The sequence below is a fragment of the Eschrichtius robustus genome, chromosome 8 (assembly GCF_028021215.1).
Source record: "Eschrichtius robustus isolate mEscRob2 chromosome 8, mEscRob2.pri, whole genome shotgun sequence".
NCBI lineage: Eukaryota > Metazoa > Chordata > Mammalia > Artiodactyla > Eschrichtiidae > Eschrichtius > Eschrichtius robustus.
The window spans coordinates 17,275,653-17,293,976 of NC_090831.1; the positions used below are offsets into that span (position 1 = coordinate 17,275,653).

Consider the following 18,324-nt stretch of genomic DNA (forward strand, 5'->3'; position numbering starts at 1 on the left):
TAATTCAGAGGACCAATAAAATGCCTAAATTTTTCCCTGAGTAAAAAGGACAAGATTTGTATTTACTATCATTCAGAGGTTAATGGAGTGACCCCAGGACTCGAATGTGGCCCTGCTATTCTGTGTATTTTTATTTTCTTCCTTTTTTTAACGGTGGAGGGTCATTGTGCCCCAGAATTGAAAAATTGAAAATATGAACTCCAGTGTTTAATTTCTTGACAGAAAGAAAAATCCATGGAATTCACCTGATCACTGAAAACTAAAATCTGAGCTATTTATGAGTAACGCTCTCCAGGAAACTAAAAAGCTTTCCCTCCCCCAAAAAATGAACTCTCAAGAGCTGGTGCCACTCCTTTCTCCCCTTCACTGTATAAACCATGAGATCTACTTTTGGCTGAACCTTAACTTATTTTAAAAGGTTTTTTAATTGAAAGCGTTTACTAAACGCCTTAGTGGAGATATTTTTATTTGTGGAATAAATGGGATGATGGGAAGAATAACTTCACCTACAGAAGGTGGGAAGAATAACTTCACCTACAGATCAAGCTATTGTACATTATTAGAAATGATTATCTTTTAATAGCCCTGTAAAGGTTTTTCCATCCATTCATTCAAAAGTATTTATTTAGTTCCTACTATTGGTTGACCACTGTGCTAGTTGATAAGGATACAAAGATATAAAATATTTTCACATACTCTCGTTTTTGTCCAAGTCATTAAATAGAAGAGTAAAATTCTCATAGTTCAGTCACAACTGATTAAATATCAGTGTTAGAATCGCTATACCTCTAAGTGGACAATTAGTCCTGTCTTCTGACTCTCCTGGGAAACTAAATGCCTACATTAGTACCTTATGTATATTTAACAGGAACACCATCATTCATCCTCGGATGGCTAACAAAACCAGCCCTAAGCCAGAACAAAGATCAAAGTACAAGACCAGTAAGATCTCCTTAGAAATCTTTACATATGTAAATTCTACTCTTTCACTAAAACAGATATAATTTTTGTATCACTTATATATTATATATAATAAAATATAAAATGAGGTTTATATTTTATATAATAGATATAAAATCTTTATATATATATATTAAATAACATCTGTTCATAAGATACTTCCATGATAAAACTGACATTAAAAAATCAGTTTCTTTAAATAGCACCTACTTTTGATTAGACAGATACCATATACACACACACATATTACACATAAACTATGCCCAGATAGGTCAAGAAGTTGTCTACGAGCATCCAAATGTCTCTTCAGCAGTTTGTAAAATACTTCTGTCTTTATAAAGAAACATCAAGTTCTAATTTGTTAGTTAAAAAAAAAAAACTAGATAAATCCTATTTAGGGGTGAAATTAAACAATATATTTCCCTGGATTCCACCACATTTGGTACACCAATGACTACTTTGCTGGACTAAGAAAGGTAGGAGGTAAAGCACATGGCACTGCTTAAATATTGAAAATATTGCTGTTGGGGGAATTCCCTGGTGGCACAGTGGTTGGGTCTCCCGCTTTCCAGTCCCCCGCACTCCCCGCCCCTCCCTCTTCCCCAAGCCTCTCAGTGCGGCCAAAAAAAAAAAAATCGCTCTTCAAAATGTTAAAAGCTAATGAAATCATTCAAATCAAGTACTCAAATTAGAAAATGGAGCACATAGATGGACTAAAGTAGTTAAGTGCCCAAACTTTTCAGGTAGTATCTTTCTTGGCAGATTATTTAAACTCTTATACAAATATCCTTCCATATATCTTAGTATACTTTATAAAATGAGCTAATTTAATAATTATCTTAGTTCAAAGTACTCAGGTAAACTCAAATTGTAAGGAATTGCCTGGGAACTAAATGATGAGGGCCATTTCAGAACTGAGAAATATATGTCTCTTGTGTTTGTAATTTTTGATGCAATTAAAAGTTTAGATTTTACTCAGATGACTATAAAGCAAGACCTTTTTTCAGTGGTTGATATGTGGGTGACATAACGCAATCACCATTAGGAGGAAGAATCAAGGATTGTTGGAACACATAGATACAGAGAACAGAGTAGTGGTTACTAGAGGGAAAGGGGCGCAGTGGGGGGAGGGAAAAATGGGTTAAGGGGATCAACTGTATGGTGACAGATGGAAACTAAGTTTTTGGTGGTGAGCACGCTGTAGTGTATTCTGAAGTAGAAATATGTTGTACGTATGAAACATATAATGTTATAAACCAATGTTACCACAATAAAACATTTAAAAAGAAGAATTGTTGGGTTTCTAAGATGGGTAGGGTTTCTGGCTGGGATATTTGTGGTGTGTCAGTGCTATTGTCAATGCTATTGACAGAGATAGGAAATGTTGGAAAGAACAGAGATGGGCACTGGGAGAAGGGGAAAGGATGGGTTCAAGTTCAGATGATGAGCTTGCTGTGCAGGCAGGAAATTTGTGTACACAGTTCCTGTAAGCAGCTGAACATATTTGTCTGGCGTTTAGGACAGCCAAGTCTAGAGAAATAAACGTGGGTGTCCTCAGCCCTCAAAAAGTTTTTGTAAGTTGTGCAATTTAGTATTACTGAAAATGTATTAGAGAAGGCAACAATTCTATTAAAAAAAATTTTTTTTTGATGTGGACCATTTTTAAAGTCTTTATTGAATTTGTTACATTTTTTTTTTTTTTTTATGTTTTGGTTTATTGGCCAAGAGGTATGTGGGATCTTAGCTCCCCAACCAGGGATTGAACCCGCACTCCCTGCATTGGAAGGCGAAGTCTTAACCACTGGACCGCCAGGAAAGTCCTGCAACAATTCTATTTAATCCCACTTCCACTTTATAAAATCAAGAAGCAGAAATATAACGGTTTTCATCTGCTCAAAGGACAGTTCTCAGGTCTTTCATTGCAAATTTTCTAGAATAGATAATTCCTGTATCTGCACTGTTTAACACAAACTCCCACACATTTTCTTTTCTGTCTGTTTGGTATCCTAGGCCTTTCTCTAGGTATTGATATTTTCTTTTAGTTGCCAGTAAGATGTAGCTCATTTTAGAGACAACTCTGATAAAAAGCAATTAAGGTCATAGGAGTAATATGTATTTAGATGTGCTACACTTAACATTTTTGCTTACATTTAGCTCCCCCCAAATTCACATTATTTCTTCCCTCCATATATCTTACGCATCTTTCTGTCTGGTCCATATCGTGTGCATCGTTTTGTCCAGGCAAAAAGAGATACCTGCCGAACAGGTGAATAAAAGAAAATAAGCAGCATGAATTTTCTTATGAGTATATAGTGTATCATATGTTATGCTGTAGGTCAAATGTTGTTTTGAATGTTGACCCTGTTAAAAAGCTTCCACGTGCTGTATGTTTCACTTGCTGTGTAGATTCATCACTATTTTTTGAGAACAGATCTCATCTTCTTATCACGTATAAGCACTATCTTATAATTCATTTTGATTCCCTCACGGTGCCAATCACCCAAAGGCAGACAGTATTTGTCTCATTAATACACGCCGACTCCTTCGAAGTTACATAGCATATCAAAGTGTGTGCTATAGTAATAAAAATATGGAAGATATTTCAGTTCAGCTTTAAAGAGCAATTAAAAGATTTGCCAAAGATGTCTTTACAGGGAACACCTCTCCTAAGATAATTAAGATATTATTTGGCTTTAAAAAATGTCATTCATATACATTTCAAGAATACAATTTTGTAAAGAGAGTTCTACGTGTATTAAACGTCAGCTTTCGGCCTAAAAGATGCAGTGCAGTTCTAGGGATACACGGCTCACTCTCTTGTTCCTCAGCAAGGATTGTGGTAGGTTTTAGGGCAGAGATGGAAAATCAGCAGTTAGAAGCAACTCTATCCAAGATTTTGCCTGGGCATATTTACTGCTCATAAACTCACTCAAGGGTTCTACTTTGTAAGTTTTTTTTTAATGTGAAATAGAAAATATAGAGGGTTTCACTTCTGGGTTGTTACAGTCAAGAGTCAAGACTGCTTTTGTCCTTTCAGAGACCATTTCCAGCTCACTCTTAACCTTCTGCTTGCACCTAGGGAAAAAAGCCATTTTGTTTTTCCAACTGTGACCGAAGCCAAGTGCCTGATGCACACTTGAGGCCAAACATATCGGAGTTTGGAGCAGAAAAAGGTTTACTGCAGGCCAAGCAAAGAGAATGGGGGCCTCGTGTTAAATAAAAAAAAAACCCCAAACTCCCCGATGGGTTTCAGGGAAGAGTTTTTAAAGGCAAAATTTGAGGTGAGGGCACAGGGTGTGACTTTCTTCTTGATTGGTTGGTGGTGAGGTAATAGGGCGGGGCTTCAGGAATCTTGAGCTCAGCCTGAAGTTACCATCCTCCACCTGCTTGGGGACCTTAGTTCCTGTAGAAGAACTCAGAGATGTACCAGATTGTTATGTGTATCTCTTCAAGAGGAACCACGACCCTGTCCCTTCTCTGCACTGTTGTTTCTTTACTGCTTTTTCTTTCTTCCCATTCCCTCACTTCCCTAATTAGTAACATTGAATCTGCCCTCTGGAACTCAGGGAAAGTCTAGGAGGCTGAAGCCTTTTCCTACAAACAAGAAACGGGACAGGAAAGGCTTTTTTTGTGTACCCCACAGGTCCTGCTCGTTTCACAATTTAGAGTAATAAATGCGTCTACTTTAAAGACTCAGTTATAATTGGTACTAACAGAACATTTCAGGTATTACATTTTGCAGTGGCGTTTTAATCTTTTTGGAAAACGGCAAGACCCAGCTGTGGTTAAATCAGAATCTGGGAACACCACCTAACAGGTGGCCTTTCATTTTGAAGGTGGAGACAATTACCTCCATATCATCCACCATCACATCTTCCCTTATATAAATGTTACATGCTTCTTCAGGATTTCCTAGGCAACTTTAAATTTACAAATTTAGAGCATAAAAAAGGGACTGGAATACCCAGATCTGTTGGTCAAGCAGTTTTCCTTGGAAACTTTATACACATTTCTCTATATACTAGGCTCAATAACATCATTATTAAGAAAATATGTGTGGACAAAAAAACATTACCTACCATTTCAGTAAACAAAGAATGTTGCCTGCCCTCAAGCCAGCAGCCACGGTGCCACCCATACCGGTGCGCCCTGAGGGGAATTCAGGATGGAGAAAAACAGGATACCGGCCCTAGATAGTTAAGATATATATCAGAGGAATAATTTCAATGAGCCCAGACTCTTGCATCTCCCCATACATAGAAAAGCATTAGAAAAAAGCAAAAGAAAAATCATTAACTTGAGATCTTTTTTTGTGTGTGTGATTAGCAGTAATCTTTTGATGTTTGACTACATTTTTGTTTGTTTTTTCAGCAAAAACTCCTATATATCCTGGCCCCTCCCTTACCTCTTTGGAACAGTCCCTCAGAGCTAGCTGAGAGGCTGTTTCCTGGGCTGTAGCCCTCAGTAAGGTCCCCAAATAAATATATTAATATCTCACAACTTTTAGGCTGTGTGGAGTTTTCTTTTTCTGTTGAAGTGACAGACCAAGAATTGCAGGAGGAAGCAAGAGATCTCGATTGCCCATGAGTTCTGCCATGGATGCACAAAGTAAATGATTTTGATGGAATCATTGATTTTTCTCACTTATACAAATGGGATTGATTTAAACTCTCATAATTATTGTTGGGCACACAAGTCCTCCACAAACACCTGGTTTACCTTATTGCTAACATTTCCATTATTCGTTTTATTTTCAAGGTGTTTTTTTTTAAATACCTGTAAAAACTAACAACTATATAGTTTCAGTTGCTCAACCAGTTTTGCTGCCTTTAAAAGTATCGTGGAAGAGGTAAGGTTGTCTCAACTCTTTCTCCAATTTCCTTTCTCTTTTTCCTCCAATTTCTTCTCATCAAAATTCTTTCTGATATTCAACATGAGGCTAATATTCAACACTTTTACTTTAGAAGGCAGCATTCCTTATCATTCTATTTCTCCCTTATATATTAATAATCCTGTTTCTCCCTTATGTATTAATAATCCTATTTCTCTCTTAGGCATTAACATTTTATTTAGATATGAGAATCCCTTTTTCAGTTTAAGCTGGATAATACAGCTAATCCAGATGTATTACTTACCACTCTAGGCTTATACATTATTCATATTCTTTAAGAATGCCAAAGGCCATCTAGTCCTTGTTACAAATATAACATTTCTTGAAAAAAATTAGGAAAAATTATATCCATATTTTAAAGATGCTTTAGAAAGGAAAAGGACTTAGCACTTAATCCTACATATTTCAGTAAAATCCAAAATTCCTTGCTTCATGTCCTGTTTCACTTGCAGCATTTTAAATAGTCTGCTAGCCAGGGTTTAAAGAATGAACCAAACACATTCACACAGCATGCGTCACAAGTAGTATTTATGTTAAAGTATATGCACCAAGACGTATATATACTACCAAATGTAAAATAGATAGCTAGTGGGAAGCAGCCGCATAGCACAGGGAGATCAGCTTGGTGCTTTGTGACCACCTAGAGGGGTGGGATAGGGAGGGAGGGAGGGTGGGAGGGAGACGCAAGAGGGAGGGGATATGGGGATATATGTATACATATAGCTGATTCACTTTGTTAAAAAGCAGAAACTAACACTCCATTGTAAAGCAATTATACTCCAATAAAGATGTTTAAAAAAAAATTAAAAAATAAAGTATATGCACCAAGCCCTAGTTCATATCGACAGGCAGGACACACACACACACACACACACACACACACACACACACGCATGCGCACATGCACACTCTCTCTCTCTCTCTCTCTCTCTCTACATAAAGGGAAGCACCTTTGTGTTAAAAGAGTGTCCTCCCAGAATTCTTAGCAACATAATGCATCCTTGAATGAAACATCAACAGAGAATTTCCAAATAGTAAGGACTCTTGGTCAGTGATTAAATAATGGCATCCACAACTCAAACTTGGGGTGTTTTAATTACTTTAACACATAAATTCCCTAGTGTGCTAGATTTACTTGGTTATTCTAAATGGCCAAATTAGTCTGTAACATACCACAACTATTTAAATCACATATGACCAATAGTTAAGATTTTTAAAAACCTACTGCCCTACAGAACCATACTTCCTTGCTGCATGATGCCCAGGGCTTACCTTTCACATATGCCGTATCTCTGTCATGCTTTTCACATAGTACAATGTGCACTATGGAAGCCACATTAAAGAAACAAGCGGAAAAAAAAAAAAAACTCATTGAAAACACTTTATTATAAAAGTGTGCTTTATTATAAGGAAATTTTAAATATAACCAACAATACTGAAAATAATATAACTGGCATTTACAGCCTTGGTCAGAGTTCTTTATTAAACAGGCATTTGTAGTTAACATTCAGCTTATGCAACAAAACAGGTAACTTGAAAAAGTGAATAAAGTTGAGAATACAGAATGATGAACGAGGAATTCGGGGTTCTTTGTGTTTTTTGTTTAGCAGACATGGCTTTTAAAATCTGAAATAGAAAACAAGTCCTCTTCATGTAGTAAGCTCTCTTCCTGCGGGAACGTTTGCAAAATTGTTAAAACTGTTCTAAAATGTGGCTGAAGGTATACTTTACATACTTCTTATATATACATTATCCGATTAACATATTTTAACCACGTTTTCATTATACAAGCAAGACCATAAACATTCTCTAGTAAGACCACACTAGCCACAGAATCTTTTTACCCATGTATGTATTTCTTTGAAACATGTTTCCCAAAATGAAATTGCTCATTTAAAAGGGAACAACTGATTAGAATTAACCTCTCTAGACGATGGGGTCATGTAGGCCTAGAAATCATGTAAGAATATATTCCTTTGGTTGAATATAATTCATTTTATGTAGCAGAATAATAAGCATGTCAATTGTCAACAAAAATCTATTCAGTTGAGTTCATTCTGCACTTTTGAGAGTCTACATTAAAGCAAGTGGCAAGGCCTAATGGTATATTTGGAATGGACAGAAATTCCTTTTATCTTTATATATGTTTTACTTATAAACATTTATTTCTCCCACCTTGGAGGAAACCCCTGGGAGCAGATGTCTGCAAAGGACTGTATTATGTACATCTAGTGAAGAACAAAGAGATATCTTAAGGGCATGTTGATAAGGACCCCAAATATTTTTGGTATAGGAGACTTTTTTTTAGCATATATAATAAGATCTTAGGCTTTCAGAAGACAACAAATAAGTTTAAAGAGCATTTAAAAATATTTGTGACATTAAATGTCAAACTCAAATTTTTAAAGATAACAGAGAACTGCAAAATGGAAAAAGGAAGCGTAGATAGATGCTTTATGAGGAAAATAATGACCTTTCATCTAAAAAGAGTCTTCCCTATTATTGTAATGACTAAACTGCCTGTCCTTAAAACCACTGGAATATGTAGGTTACTGACATTATGCCAAAGAAGTCAAAAGGTACTTTATTGCAAAAATAGAAAAGGTTTTAAAATTGCATATGATGTTTTATACCATTTCACCAATAGGCCAAGGCCAGTACATAACTTACCAAGCCAGAAAAACTCGAAAACAAACATTATTAAATTGTACGTACTATATATAGTGAGTTGTAAAAAGAATGTGATGCCATGCTGTATAGCATGATTCACTGCCAAGTTCCCTCTTACATGGGCGTAGTCATAACATATCAATCTGAGTGAGTCAAAATGAACACACATTGCCTATGACAACATCCTTTAATTATCTTCTTAAACACAGATACTTCCAGTATATTATAATCATCTGAATAAACCTTTCAGTCAAATCATAATTTTGTGGAGTAGAAAGTCATCTTATCAGTATGTCGATACTTTTTTGATCTACTCTTTTAGAAAGTGATGTTAAAGCCTGTTGACTATTAAATCACTACTCTGTTTACTGATACACTGTAAATGTAAAAAAAGGAAAAAACCTGAAATCACAGAAAATGCTTGGCATCTACACAAACACAATCTCAGTGGACTAACCACTACTGTGTAATTTTGTCACTATAGGTCTTCTTGCTCCATACTTTTGCTTCATGCAGTGGGTTCAACAATATCCATGTTTGTTCCAAACAGGGCAACTAATTGTTCTTCATAGGTAGCGATGTTCCTTTTCATAATTTCCATGCAAGGTCCCAAAAGCCTTTCAAATGCTTGCACATCCATGGCTAAGAAGCGGGGAGAATAAAAGAAAAATAACATTCTTTGCAAATCTGCAGAATTTCTAAGTCATTTACGGTATCTATTCTGCATATGACAATGACGCAAAGGCATTTTTAGATAAATATCAGATACAAGGAAAAGGCATAAAGATAAAAACATTCCACTTCAAAAAGGAAGCAGCCAGTGTCCCTTGGCAGTATGATGTCCTATTGGAGGTTCCTGATCCAGGTTAAAAGAATGAGGGACTGTTATGTCAAGACCTTGGAATTTTAAAAATAAACTGGTTTTGATGTCACCGCCTTAGTAATATGAACTCAAGGGCGGCAAGGGAGTGCTTTCTATCTTGTTTTCCCTTCTCAGGGTTTACGATGCTATGCTGTGAAGAATCCAAATGTTACCTTTTATGATTTTTATTCTTTCATACTATGGTCAATTCAAAACGGCAGCCAAAATAATGATTTTATCCACTGTGTAAGTATGTGCTCTATGTCGCTTAGCTTGCCTATCTCGAGCATTTTCTAAAACTGAATTTATAATATACACATGAAAATATGATCATACTTTCATACAAATACAAATTAAAATACTTTTTTTTTTGCCTCTCAAATTTGCAGAAGTAAAAAAGGCAATGTTGACAATAGCGTGAACAGACATTCTTGCACTGCTGGTACATGTAAATAAGTACAAATATAAGTGATCTCGCAATATATATCAAAAACCATAAAAAGAAAACCCACTTCCAAAAAGCATTTCTCAGGAAAAGTCCTATATATGGAAAAGTAGTCTCCGCATACAGCCACACAAAAAAGCTCTCCCCCCACCCCCAAAAATGGAGCCAAAACTCCCAAAATTATTTAACAGTGGGGAATGATTAAATAATTCATAATGTGTGTATTTACCTAATGTTACAGTCTGATGCAATAAATATGAGAAACTGCCTAAGCTATAATGGATGAAAAAAAGCAGTTTACAAAACTGTTTTAAAACAGAAAACCCATACAAATAAAAAAGATGAGAAGGAATTATAATAGGATGTGGAAATTGCTGGGTGGTGGTGGTATCGGGTGACTCTTACTTTTTCCTACCTTTTCTGTATTTCTCAAATTTAATGTGAATATAATAATTTATTATAGGAAAAAATTAATGGGATTTCACTCACATCGCCTTTACTCCTACTGTCTAATACCTCTACTCAGGGAAATTACCTGTCAGCTTCTAATTGTCTTCTTTTTCATCCAAGTATAACCCTTGATTAATATTATATTATTTAAAACCTTTCAAACAGTAAATTCTCTAAGAAAATTCTGAGGATATTTGCAAATCTTAAGAACATCAAAGCTAAATTTATGCTACTGAACTGTGGATGAAGAGCACAGAGTGGCTAATTACTTTTGAATCATTTCCTTGAAGAAAATGTCACCTAGGGACTTCCCTGGTGGTCCAGTGGTAAAGAATCCGCCTTACAATGCAGGGAATGCGGGTTCCATCCCTGGTCAGGGAACTAAGATCCCACATGCCGCGGGGCAACTAAGCCCGCACGCCACAACTACTGAGCTCACGCGCCTCAACTAGAGCCCGCGTGCTGCAAACTACAGAGCCCACGTGCTCTGGAACCCACGCGCCACAACCAGAGAAGAGAAAACCCACACGCCACAACTAGAGAGACGCCCGCGTGTCGCAACAAAAGATCCTGCATGCCGCAATGAAGAACCCATGCGCCGCAACTAAGACCCGACACAGCCAAAAACAAACAAAAATAAATAAATAATAAAAATAAATCTTTAAAAAAAGAGAGAAAATGTCACCTATACTGGTATCTCCTGAATTATATTTTTCATTATTAAACTAAGTTATGTCTCATATATAAAGTCTCAGCTATATATAGATGTCTTCTAGCTGAAGATGGCATTTCTGCTGAGCTGCTGTGTGGTACACAGAAGTAATAAACAGCTGAACAAGATTTTATTGTGCTCTGACAAGCTTGAACCTTTGATTCCTAGTACAAGATGAGTAAGTATTCCTACAGACATTCCAGCTTTCCCTTCAAAGCTTAGTGTACCTTATAAAAATGCTGTTTGAGCCTTCATTTTTTGAGGAACACAGTGTATGTTGTTTATTTTAAAAATTCGATATAAAACTTGGTACTCAGGATGCTTATTTTAACAACATACTAAAATGTTATTTCATGCCTATAAAGAAGAACACAATATATAAGTGTGTGAAAATTTTTAAAGGAACAAAGTTGGCTTCTACAAATCGACTTTATAATGCAATGAATCCTAACCTTGTTGTATTTCGTGGGGACCATAAAACTTGTGAACCCAGTAAGATGATCCGTACAACATGAATACGTACAATGCAGACAGAACGATTTCAACCAGGGCAAGCATGCCCAGGGCTGCATGCATCCTACCTAAACATTTGACGGTCCCGATGGCGTGTGCGGAAGCAGCTCGGGGCTTGTTAGTTACCAGAGCAAGTTCTCCGAAGTACTGTCCCCGAGAGCACCGAGCGATTTCTACTGCACCGTTTTCCTCCGCCTCTGACTTACCCTGACAAGGTGATGGAAAGTATTAACTTTGACTCAGTTTAAGAAAAATAAAAGTTAACCTTAGTCTGAACATCAGAAGGAAAATCTATTATGTTTCTTGCTAATATTTCATGGATTTTTAGGACTTACCTTCCTTTTCATGGTAATTTTCACTTCTCCAGATTCTACAATGAAAAAAGAATCAGCCAAGTCTCCCTATCAGAATAAAACAAAAACCGAGGGTGAAAATGCAAGTTTAGCTGACGGCAATCCTGGCGCCCATCAGGCCCCTGAAATCAATCCCACCATGATTTGCCTGAAAGGTGAAACCCCACAGGAGCAGGCTATGTCCCCTTCTAAGTTGAGACGTTAAGATCAACAATTACATTGTAACAATTTCGTTTGTAAAAAATTATCTGAAATGATATACTATCTAGCATGGTATTTCTGCTAAAACTAGCCAAGAAAATATGGCAAATAACACTGAGGTAAGAATTTTGCCTGAACTGCAGTCTGGATAAAGCACATACATAGTTAGAAATGCTAGCACCGTTTCCCAGCAGCATTGCCTCTGTCAGCTGCTCCTATGCTAAAACGTGCCACTCTGTGTGTCCTAATCTACAAGCATCAGCATGGTGACCTGAGATAACCCAGCGACTCCCAAAGAGAAGAAAGCAAACAGACTTCTTAGGGAGCAGTATGTGTGGGCCCAGATGTCTGTCCTGCACCTGGCTGGGGACCAAGCTCTGGATGCCAGTTTACTGACAAGCCACCTCAAGGCCCCAAAAAGACTTCTAAAAGAAAGTGTTGCCATTTCTAACTACACATAGCCATGTTCTCGTTTTGGATTTTAAACAAACTGCCTTCACTTCCAATGATGCCTTCTGAATTAGGTACAGTAGCATAATTATGGAAGATAGCAGATACTGACCTTCCTAAGCCTCTCGAAGTGATTCTGGAGAAACTTAGGTATTTCAGAACTCTTTAGTACAATTCAAGAAATACCGTATCAGATTATATCACAAGGAATGTTGAGTCTTGATTATACTATACTATAGTGCAGACCTGTATGTTTATAAATGCTTAAAAGACAACTAGTATCTAAAGACACCTTTAATAAACTCTAAGTATAGTATACATATCTCCTTTCCCTTACCTTTATATCAGGTTTTCATAAAAGCTTCATGTTAAAATTTCAAGTATCTTAAATCATAATAGGTCTATCGACAGCCATGTAATTTTGTTTTTAAAACGTGCTCAAATTGCATGTAAAACTAACGAATTAAGTCCTGCAGGTTGTGCCAATGTCACTTTCCTAGGTTTGATATTGTACTAGCGATGCCAAGATGCACTGGGAGAAACTGGGTGAAGAGTTCGTGGGACTTTTTGCAGCTTCCTGTGAACCTATAATTATTTCCAAGTAATCTAAAAAAAATCATTTCAAAAGTGCTCTATACTTTGCGGTTTTTCAATTTATATCGTAGACCCTCAGCCTTGTTCTCTAATTTGTCTCTACGTCGTCCCAATCCGACTGCACTAATCTGTATGTATGTGGGAAGTGTGGGAGGATTGATTGATTTACTTGTTTATTTGCCTTCTAAAATAATTACTCTTGAGAGACCTTCAAGATGGCGGAGGAGTAGGACGTGGAGATCACCTTCCTCCCCACAAGTACATCAGAAATACATCTACACGTGGAACAACTCCTACAGAACACCTACTGAACACTGGCAGAAGACCTCAGACCTCCCAAAAGGCAAGAAACTCTCCCTCGTACCTGGGTAGGGCAAAAGAAAAAAGAAAAAACAGAGACAAAAGAATAGGGACGGGATCTGAACGACTGGGAGGGAGCTGTGAAGGAGGAAAGGTTTCCACATACTAGGAAGCCCCTTCACTGGCGGAGATGGGGGGTGGGCAGGGGGGAAGCTTCGGAGCCACAGAGGAGAGCACAGCAACAGGGGTGCAGAGGGCAAAGTGGAGAGATTCCCACACAGAGGATTGGTGCCGACCAGCACTCACCAGCCCGAGAGGCTTGTCTGCTCACCCGCCGGGGCGGGCGGGGGCTGGGAGCTGAGGCTCGGGCTTCAGTTGGATCCCAGGGAGAGGACTGGGGTTGGCTGCATGAACACAGCCTGAAGGGGGCTAGTGCGCCACGGCTAGCCGGGAGGGAGTCCAGGAAAAAGTCTGGACCTGCCGAAGAGGCAAGAGACTTTTTCTTCCCTCTTTGTTTCCTGGTGCGTGAGGAGAGGGGATTAAGAGCGTCGCTTAAAGGAGCTCCAGAGACGGGCGCGAGCCGCGGCTATCAGCGCGGACCCCAGAGACAAGCATGAGACGCTAAGACTGATGCTGCAGCCAGCAAGAGGCCTGTGTGCAAGCACAGGTCACTATCCACATCGCCCCTCCCGGGAGCCTGTGCTGCCCGCCACGGCCAGGCTCCCGTGATCCAGGGACAACTTCCCCGGGAGAACGCACGGCGCGCCTCAGGCTGCTGCAACGTCACGCCGGCCTCTGCTGCCGCAGGTTCGCCCCGCACTCCGTACCCCTCCCTCCCGCCAGCCTGAGCGAGCCAGAGCCCCCGAATCAGTTGCTACTTTAACCCTGTCCTGTCTGGGCGGGAAGAGATGCCCCCAGGCGACCTACACACAGAGGCGGGGACAAATCCAAAGCTGAACCCCAGGAGCTGTGCGAACAAAGAAGAGAAAGGGAAATCTCTCCCAGCAGCCTCAGGAGCAGCAGATTAAATCTCCACAATCAACTTGATGTACCCTGCAACTGTGGAATACCTGAATAGACAACGAATCATCCCAAAATTGAGACAGTGGACTTTGGGAGCAACTGTAGACTTAGGGTTTGCTTTCAGCATCTAATTTGTTTCTGGTTTTATGTTTATCGTAGTTTAGTATTTAGTTTATTATCATTGGTAGATTTGTTGATTTGGTTGCTCTCTTCCTTTTTTTTTAAATATATAGGTATATATATTTTTTCCCTTTTTCTCCTTTTGTGAGCATGTATGTGTATGCTTCTTTGTGTGATTCTGTCTGTATAGCTTTGCTTTTACCCTTTGTCCTAGGGTTCTGTTTGTCTTTTTTTATATAGTTTTTATTTAGGGCTTGTTATCATTGGTAGATTTGTTTTTTGGTTTGGTTGCTCTCTCTTTTTTTTTTCTTTATTACTTTTTAATTTTTTTATTTTTAATAATTTTTTTTACTTTAATAACTTTATTTTATTTTATTTTTTTCTTTATTCCTTTCTTTTTTTCTCCCTTTTCTTCTGAGCTGTGTGGCTGACAGGGTCTTAGGGCTCCGGCCGGGTGTCAGGCCTGTGCCTCTGAGGTGGGAGAGCCGAGTTCAGGGCACTGGTCCACCATAGACCTCCCAGCTCCACGTAATATCAAATGGCAAAAGCTCTCCCAGAGATCCCCATCTCAACACTAAGACCCAGTTCCATTCAACAACCAGCAAGCTACAGTGCTGGACACCCTATGCCAAACAACTAGCAAGACAGGAACACAACCCCATCCATTAGCAGAGAGGCTGCCTAAAATCAAAATAAGGTCACAGACACCCCAAAACACACCACCAGATGCGGTCCTGCCCACCAGAAAGACAAGATCCAGCCTCATCCACCAGAACACAGGCACCAGTCCCCTCCACCAGGAAGCCTACACAACCCACTGAACCAACCTTAGCCACTGGGGGCAGACACCAAAAACAACGGGAACTACAAACCTGCAGCCTGCGAAAAGGAGACCCCAAACACAGTAAGTTAAGCAAAATGAGAAGACAGAAAAACACACAGCAGGTGAAGGAGCAAGGTTAAAACCCACCAGACCAAACAAATGAAGAGGAAATAGGCAGTCTACGTGAAAAAGAATTCAAGAGTAATGATAGTAAAGAGGATCCAAAATATTGGAAATAGAATGAAGGAAATATAAGAAACGTTTAACAAGGACCTAGAAGAACTAAAGAGCAAACAAACTGTGATGAGCAACACAATAAATGAAATTAAAAATTCTCTAGAAGGGATCAATAGCAGAATAACTGAGGCAGAAGAACGGATAAGTGACCTGGAAGATAAAATAGTGGAAATAACTACCACAGAGCAGAATAAAGAAAAAAGAATGAAAAGAATTGAGGACAGTCTCAGAGACATATGGGACAACATTAAACACACCAACGTTCGAATTATAGGGGTCCCAGAAAAAGAAGAGAAAAAGAAAGGGACTGAGAAAATATTAGAAGAGATTATAGTTGAAAACGTCCCTAATATGGGAAAGGAAATAGTCATCAAGTCCAGGAAGCACAGAGAGTCCCATACAGGATAAATCCAAGGAGAAACATGCCAAGACACATTAATCAAACTACCAAAAATTAAATACAAAGAAAAAATATTAAAAGCACCAAGGGAAAAACAACAAATAACATACAATGGGATCCCCATAAGGTTAACAGCTGATCTTTCAGCACAAACTCTGCAAGCCAGAAGGGAGTGGCAGGACATATTTAAAGTGATGAAAGGGAAAAACCTACAACCAAGATTACTCTACCCAGCAAGGATCTTAAAATAAAGGATCTTAAAATAAAGACTATTACAAGAGACGAAGAAGGACACTACATAATGATCAAGGGATCGATCCAAGAAGAAGATATAACAATTACAAATATTTATGCACCCAACATAGGAGCACCTCAATACATAAGGCAAAAGCTAACAGCCATAAAAGGGGAAATCGACAGTAACACAATCATAGTAGGGGACTCTAACACCCCACTTTCACCAATGGACAGATAAACCAAAATGAAAATAAATAAGGAAACACAAGTTTTAAATGATACATTAAACAAGATGGACTTAATTGATATTTATAGGACATTCCATCCAAAAACAACAGAATACACTTTCTTCTCAATTGCTTATGGAACATTCTCCAGGATAGATCATATCTTGGGTCACAGATCAACCCTTGGTAAATTTAAGAAAATTGAAATTGTATCAAGTATCTTTTCTGACCACAACGCTATGAGACTAGATATCAATTACACGAAAAAAATCTGTAAAAAATACCAACACATGGAGGCTAAACAATATACTACTTAATAACCAAGAGATCACTGAAGAAATCAAAGAGGAAATCAAAAAATACCTAGAAACAAATAACAATGAAAACATGACGACCCAAAACCTCTGGGAGGCAGCAAAAGTAATTCTAAGAGGGAAGTTTATAGCAATACAATCCTACCTCAAGAAACAGGAAACATCTCAAATAAACAACCTAACCTTACACCTAAAGCAATTAGAGAAAGATGAACAAAAAACCCCCAAAGTTAGCAGAAGGAAGGAAATCATAAAGATCAGATCAGAAATAAATGAAAAAGAAATAAAGGAAACAACAGCAAAGATCAAAAAAACTAAAAGCTGGTTCTTTGAGAAGATAAACAAAATTGATAAACCATTAGTCAGACTCATCTTTAAAAAAAGGGAGAAGACTCAAATCAATAGAATTAGAAATGAAAAAGGAGAAGTAACAACTGACACTGCAGAAATACAAGGGATCATGAGAGATTACTAAAAGCAACTATATGCCAATAAAATAGACAACCTGGAAGATAGACAAACTCTTAGAAAAAGCACAACCTTCCGAGACTGAATCAGGAAGAAATAGAAAATATAAACAGACCAATCACAAGCACTGAAATTGAGACTGTGATTAAAAATCTTCCAACAAACTAAAGCCCAGGAGCAGACAGCTTCACAGGCGAATTCTATCAAACATTTAGAGAAGAGCAAACACCCATCCTTCTCAAACTCTTCCAAAATATAGCAGAGGGAGGAACACACCCAAACTCATTCTACGAGGCCACCATCACCCTGATACCAAAACCAGACAAAGATGTCACAAAGAAGGAAAACTACAGGCCAATATCACTGATGAACATAGATGCAAAAATCCTCAACAAAATACTAGCAAACAGAATCCAACAGCACATTAAAAGCATCATACACCATGATCAAGTGGGGTTTATCCCAGGAATGCAAAGATTCTTCAATATACGCAAATCAATCAATGTGATAAAACACAGTAACAAACTGAAGGAGAAAAACCATATGATCATCTCAGTAGATGCACAAAAAGCTTTCGACAAAATTCAATGCCCGTTTATGATAAAAACCCTCCAGAAAGTAGGCATAGAGGGAATTTACCTCAACACAATAAAGGCCATATACGACAAACCCACAGCCAACATCGTTCTCAATGGTGAAAAACTGAAACCATTTCCTCTAAGATCAGGAACAAGACAAGGTTGTCCACTCTCACCACTATTATTCAACATAGTTTTGGAAGTTTTAGCCACAGCAATCGGAGAAGAAAAAGAAATAAAAGGAATCCAAATTTGAAAAGAAGAAGTAAAGCTGTCACTGTTTGCAGATGACATGATACTATACATAGAGAATCCTAAAGAGGCTACCAGAAAACTTCTAGAGCTAATCAATGAATTTGGTAAAGTAGCAGGATACAAAACTAATGCCCAGAAATATTTTGCATTCCTATACACTAATGATGAAAAATCTGAAAGAGAAATTAAGGAAACACTCCCATTTACCATTGCAACAAAAAGAATAAAATACCTAGAAATA

General features: G+C 38.0%; 1 protein-coding gene across 1 annotated transcript in view; it reads right to left on the reverse strand.

Moving 5' to 3' along the window:
• Positions 1–7,232: 7,232 nt before the first annotated feature.
• Positions 7,233–18,324, reverse strand: part of PRKAR2B (protein kinase cAMP-dependent type II regulatory subunit beta) — a 110,709-nt gene continuing 99,617 nt past the window's right edge. The window contains exons 9-11 of the mRNA XM_068550388.1: positions 11,839–11,904; positions 11,572–11,710; positions 7,233–9,163 (exon numbers count right to left, since the gene is read on the reverse strand). Of these exons, the coding sequence (XP_068406489.1) occupies positions 9,030–9,163; positions 11,572–11,710; positions 11,839–11,904 (339 nt within the window). The 3' untranslated portion in view covers positions 7,233–9,029. The remainder of the gene's footprint in view (positions 9,164–11,571; positions 11,711–11,838; positions 11,905–18,324) is intronic.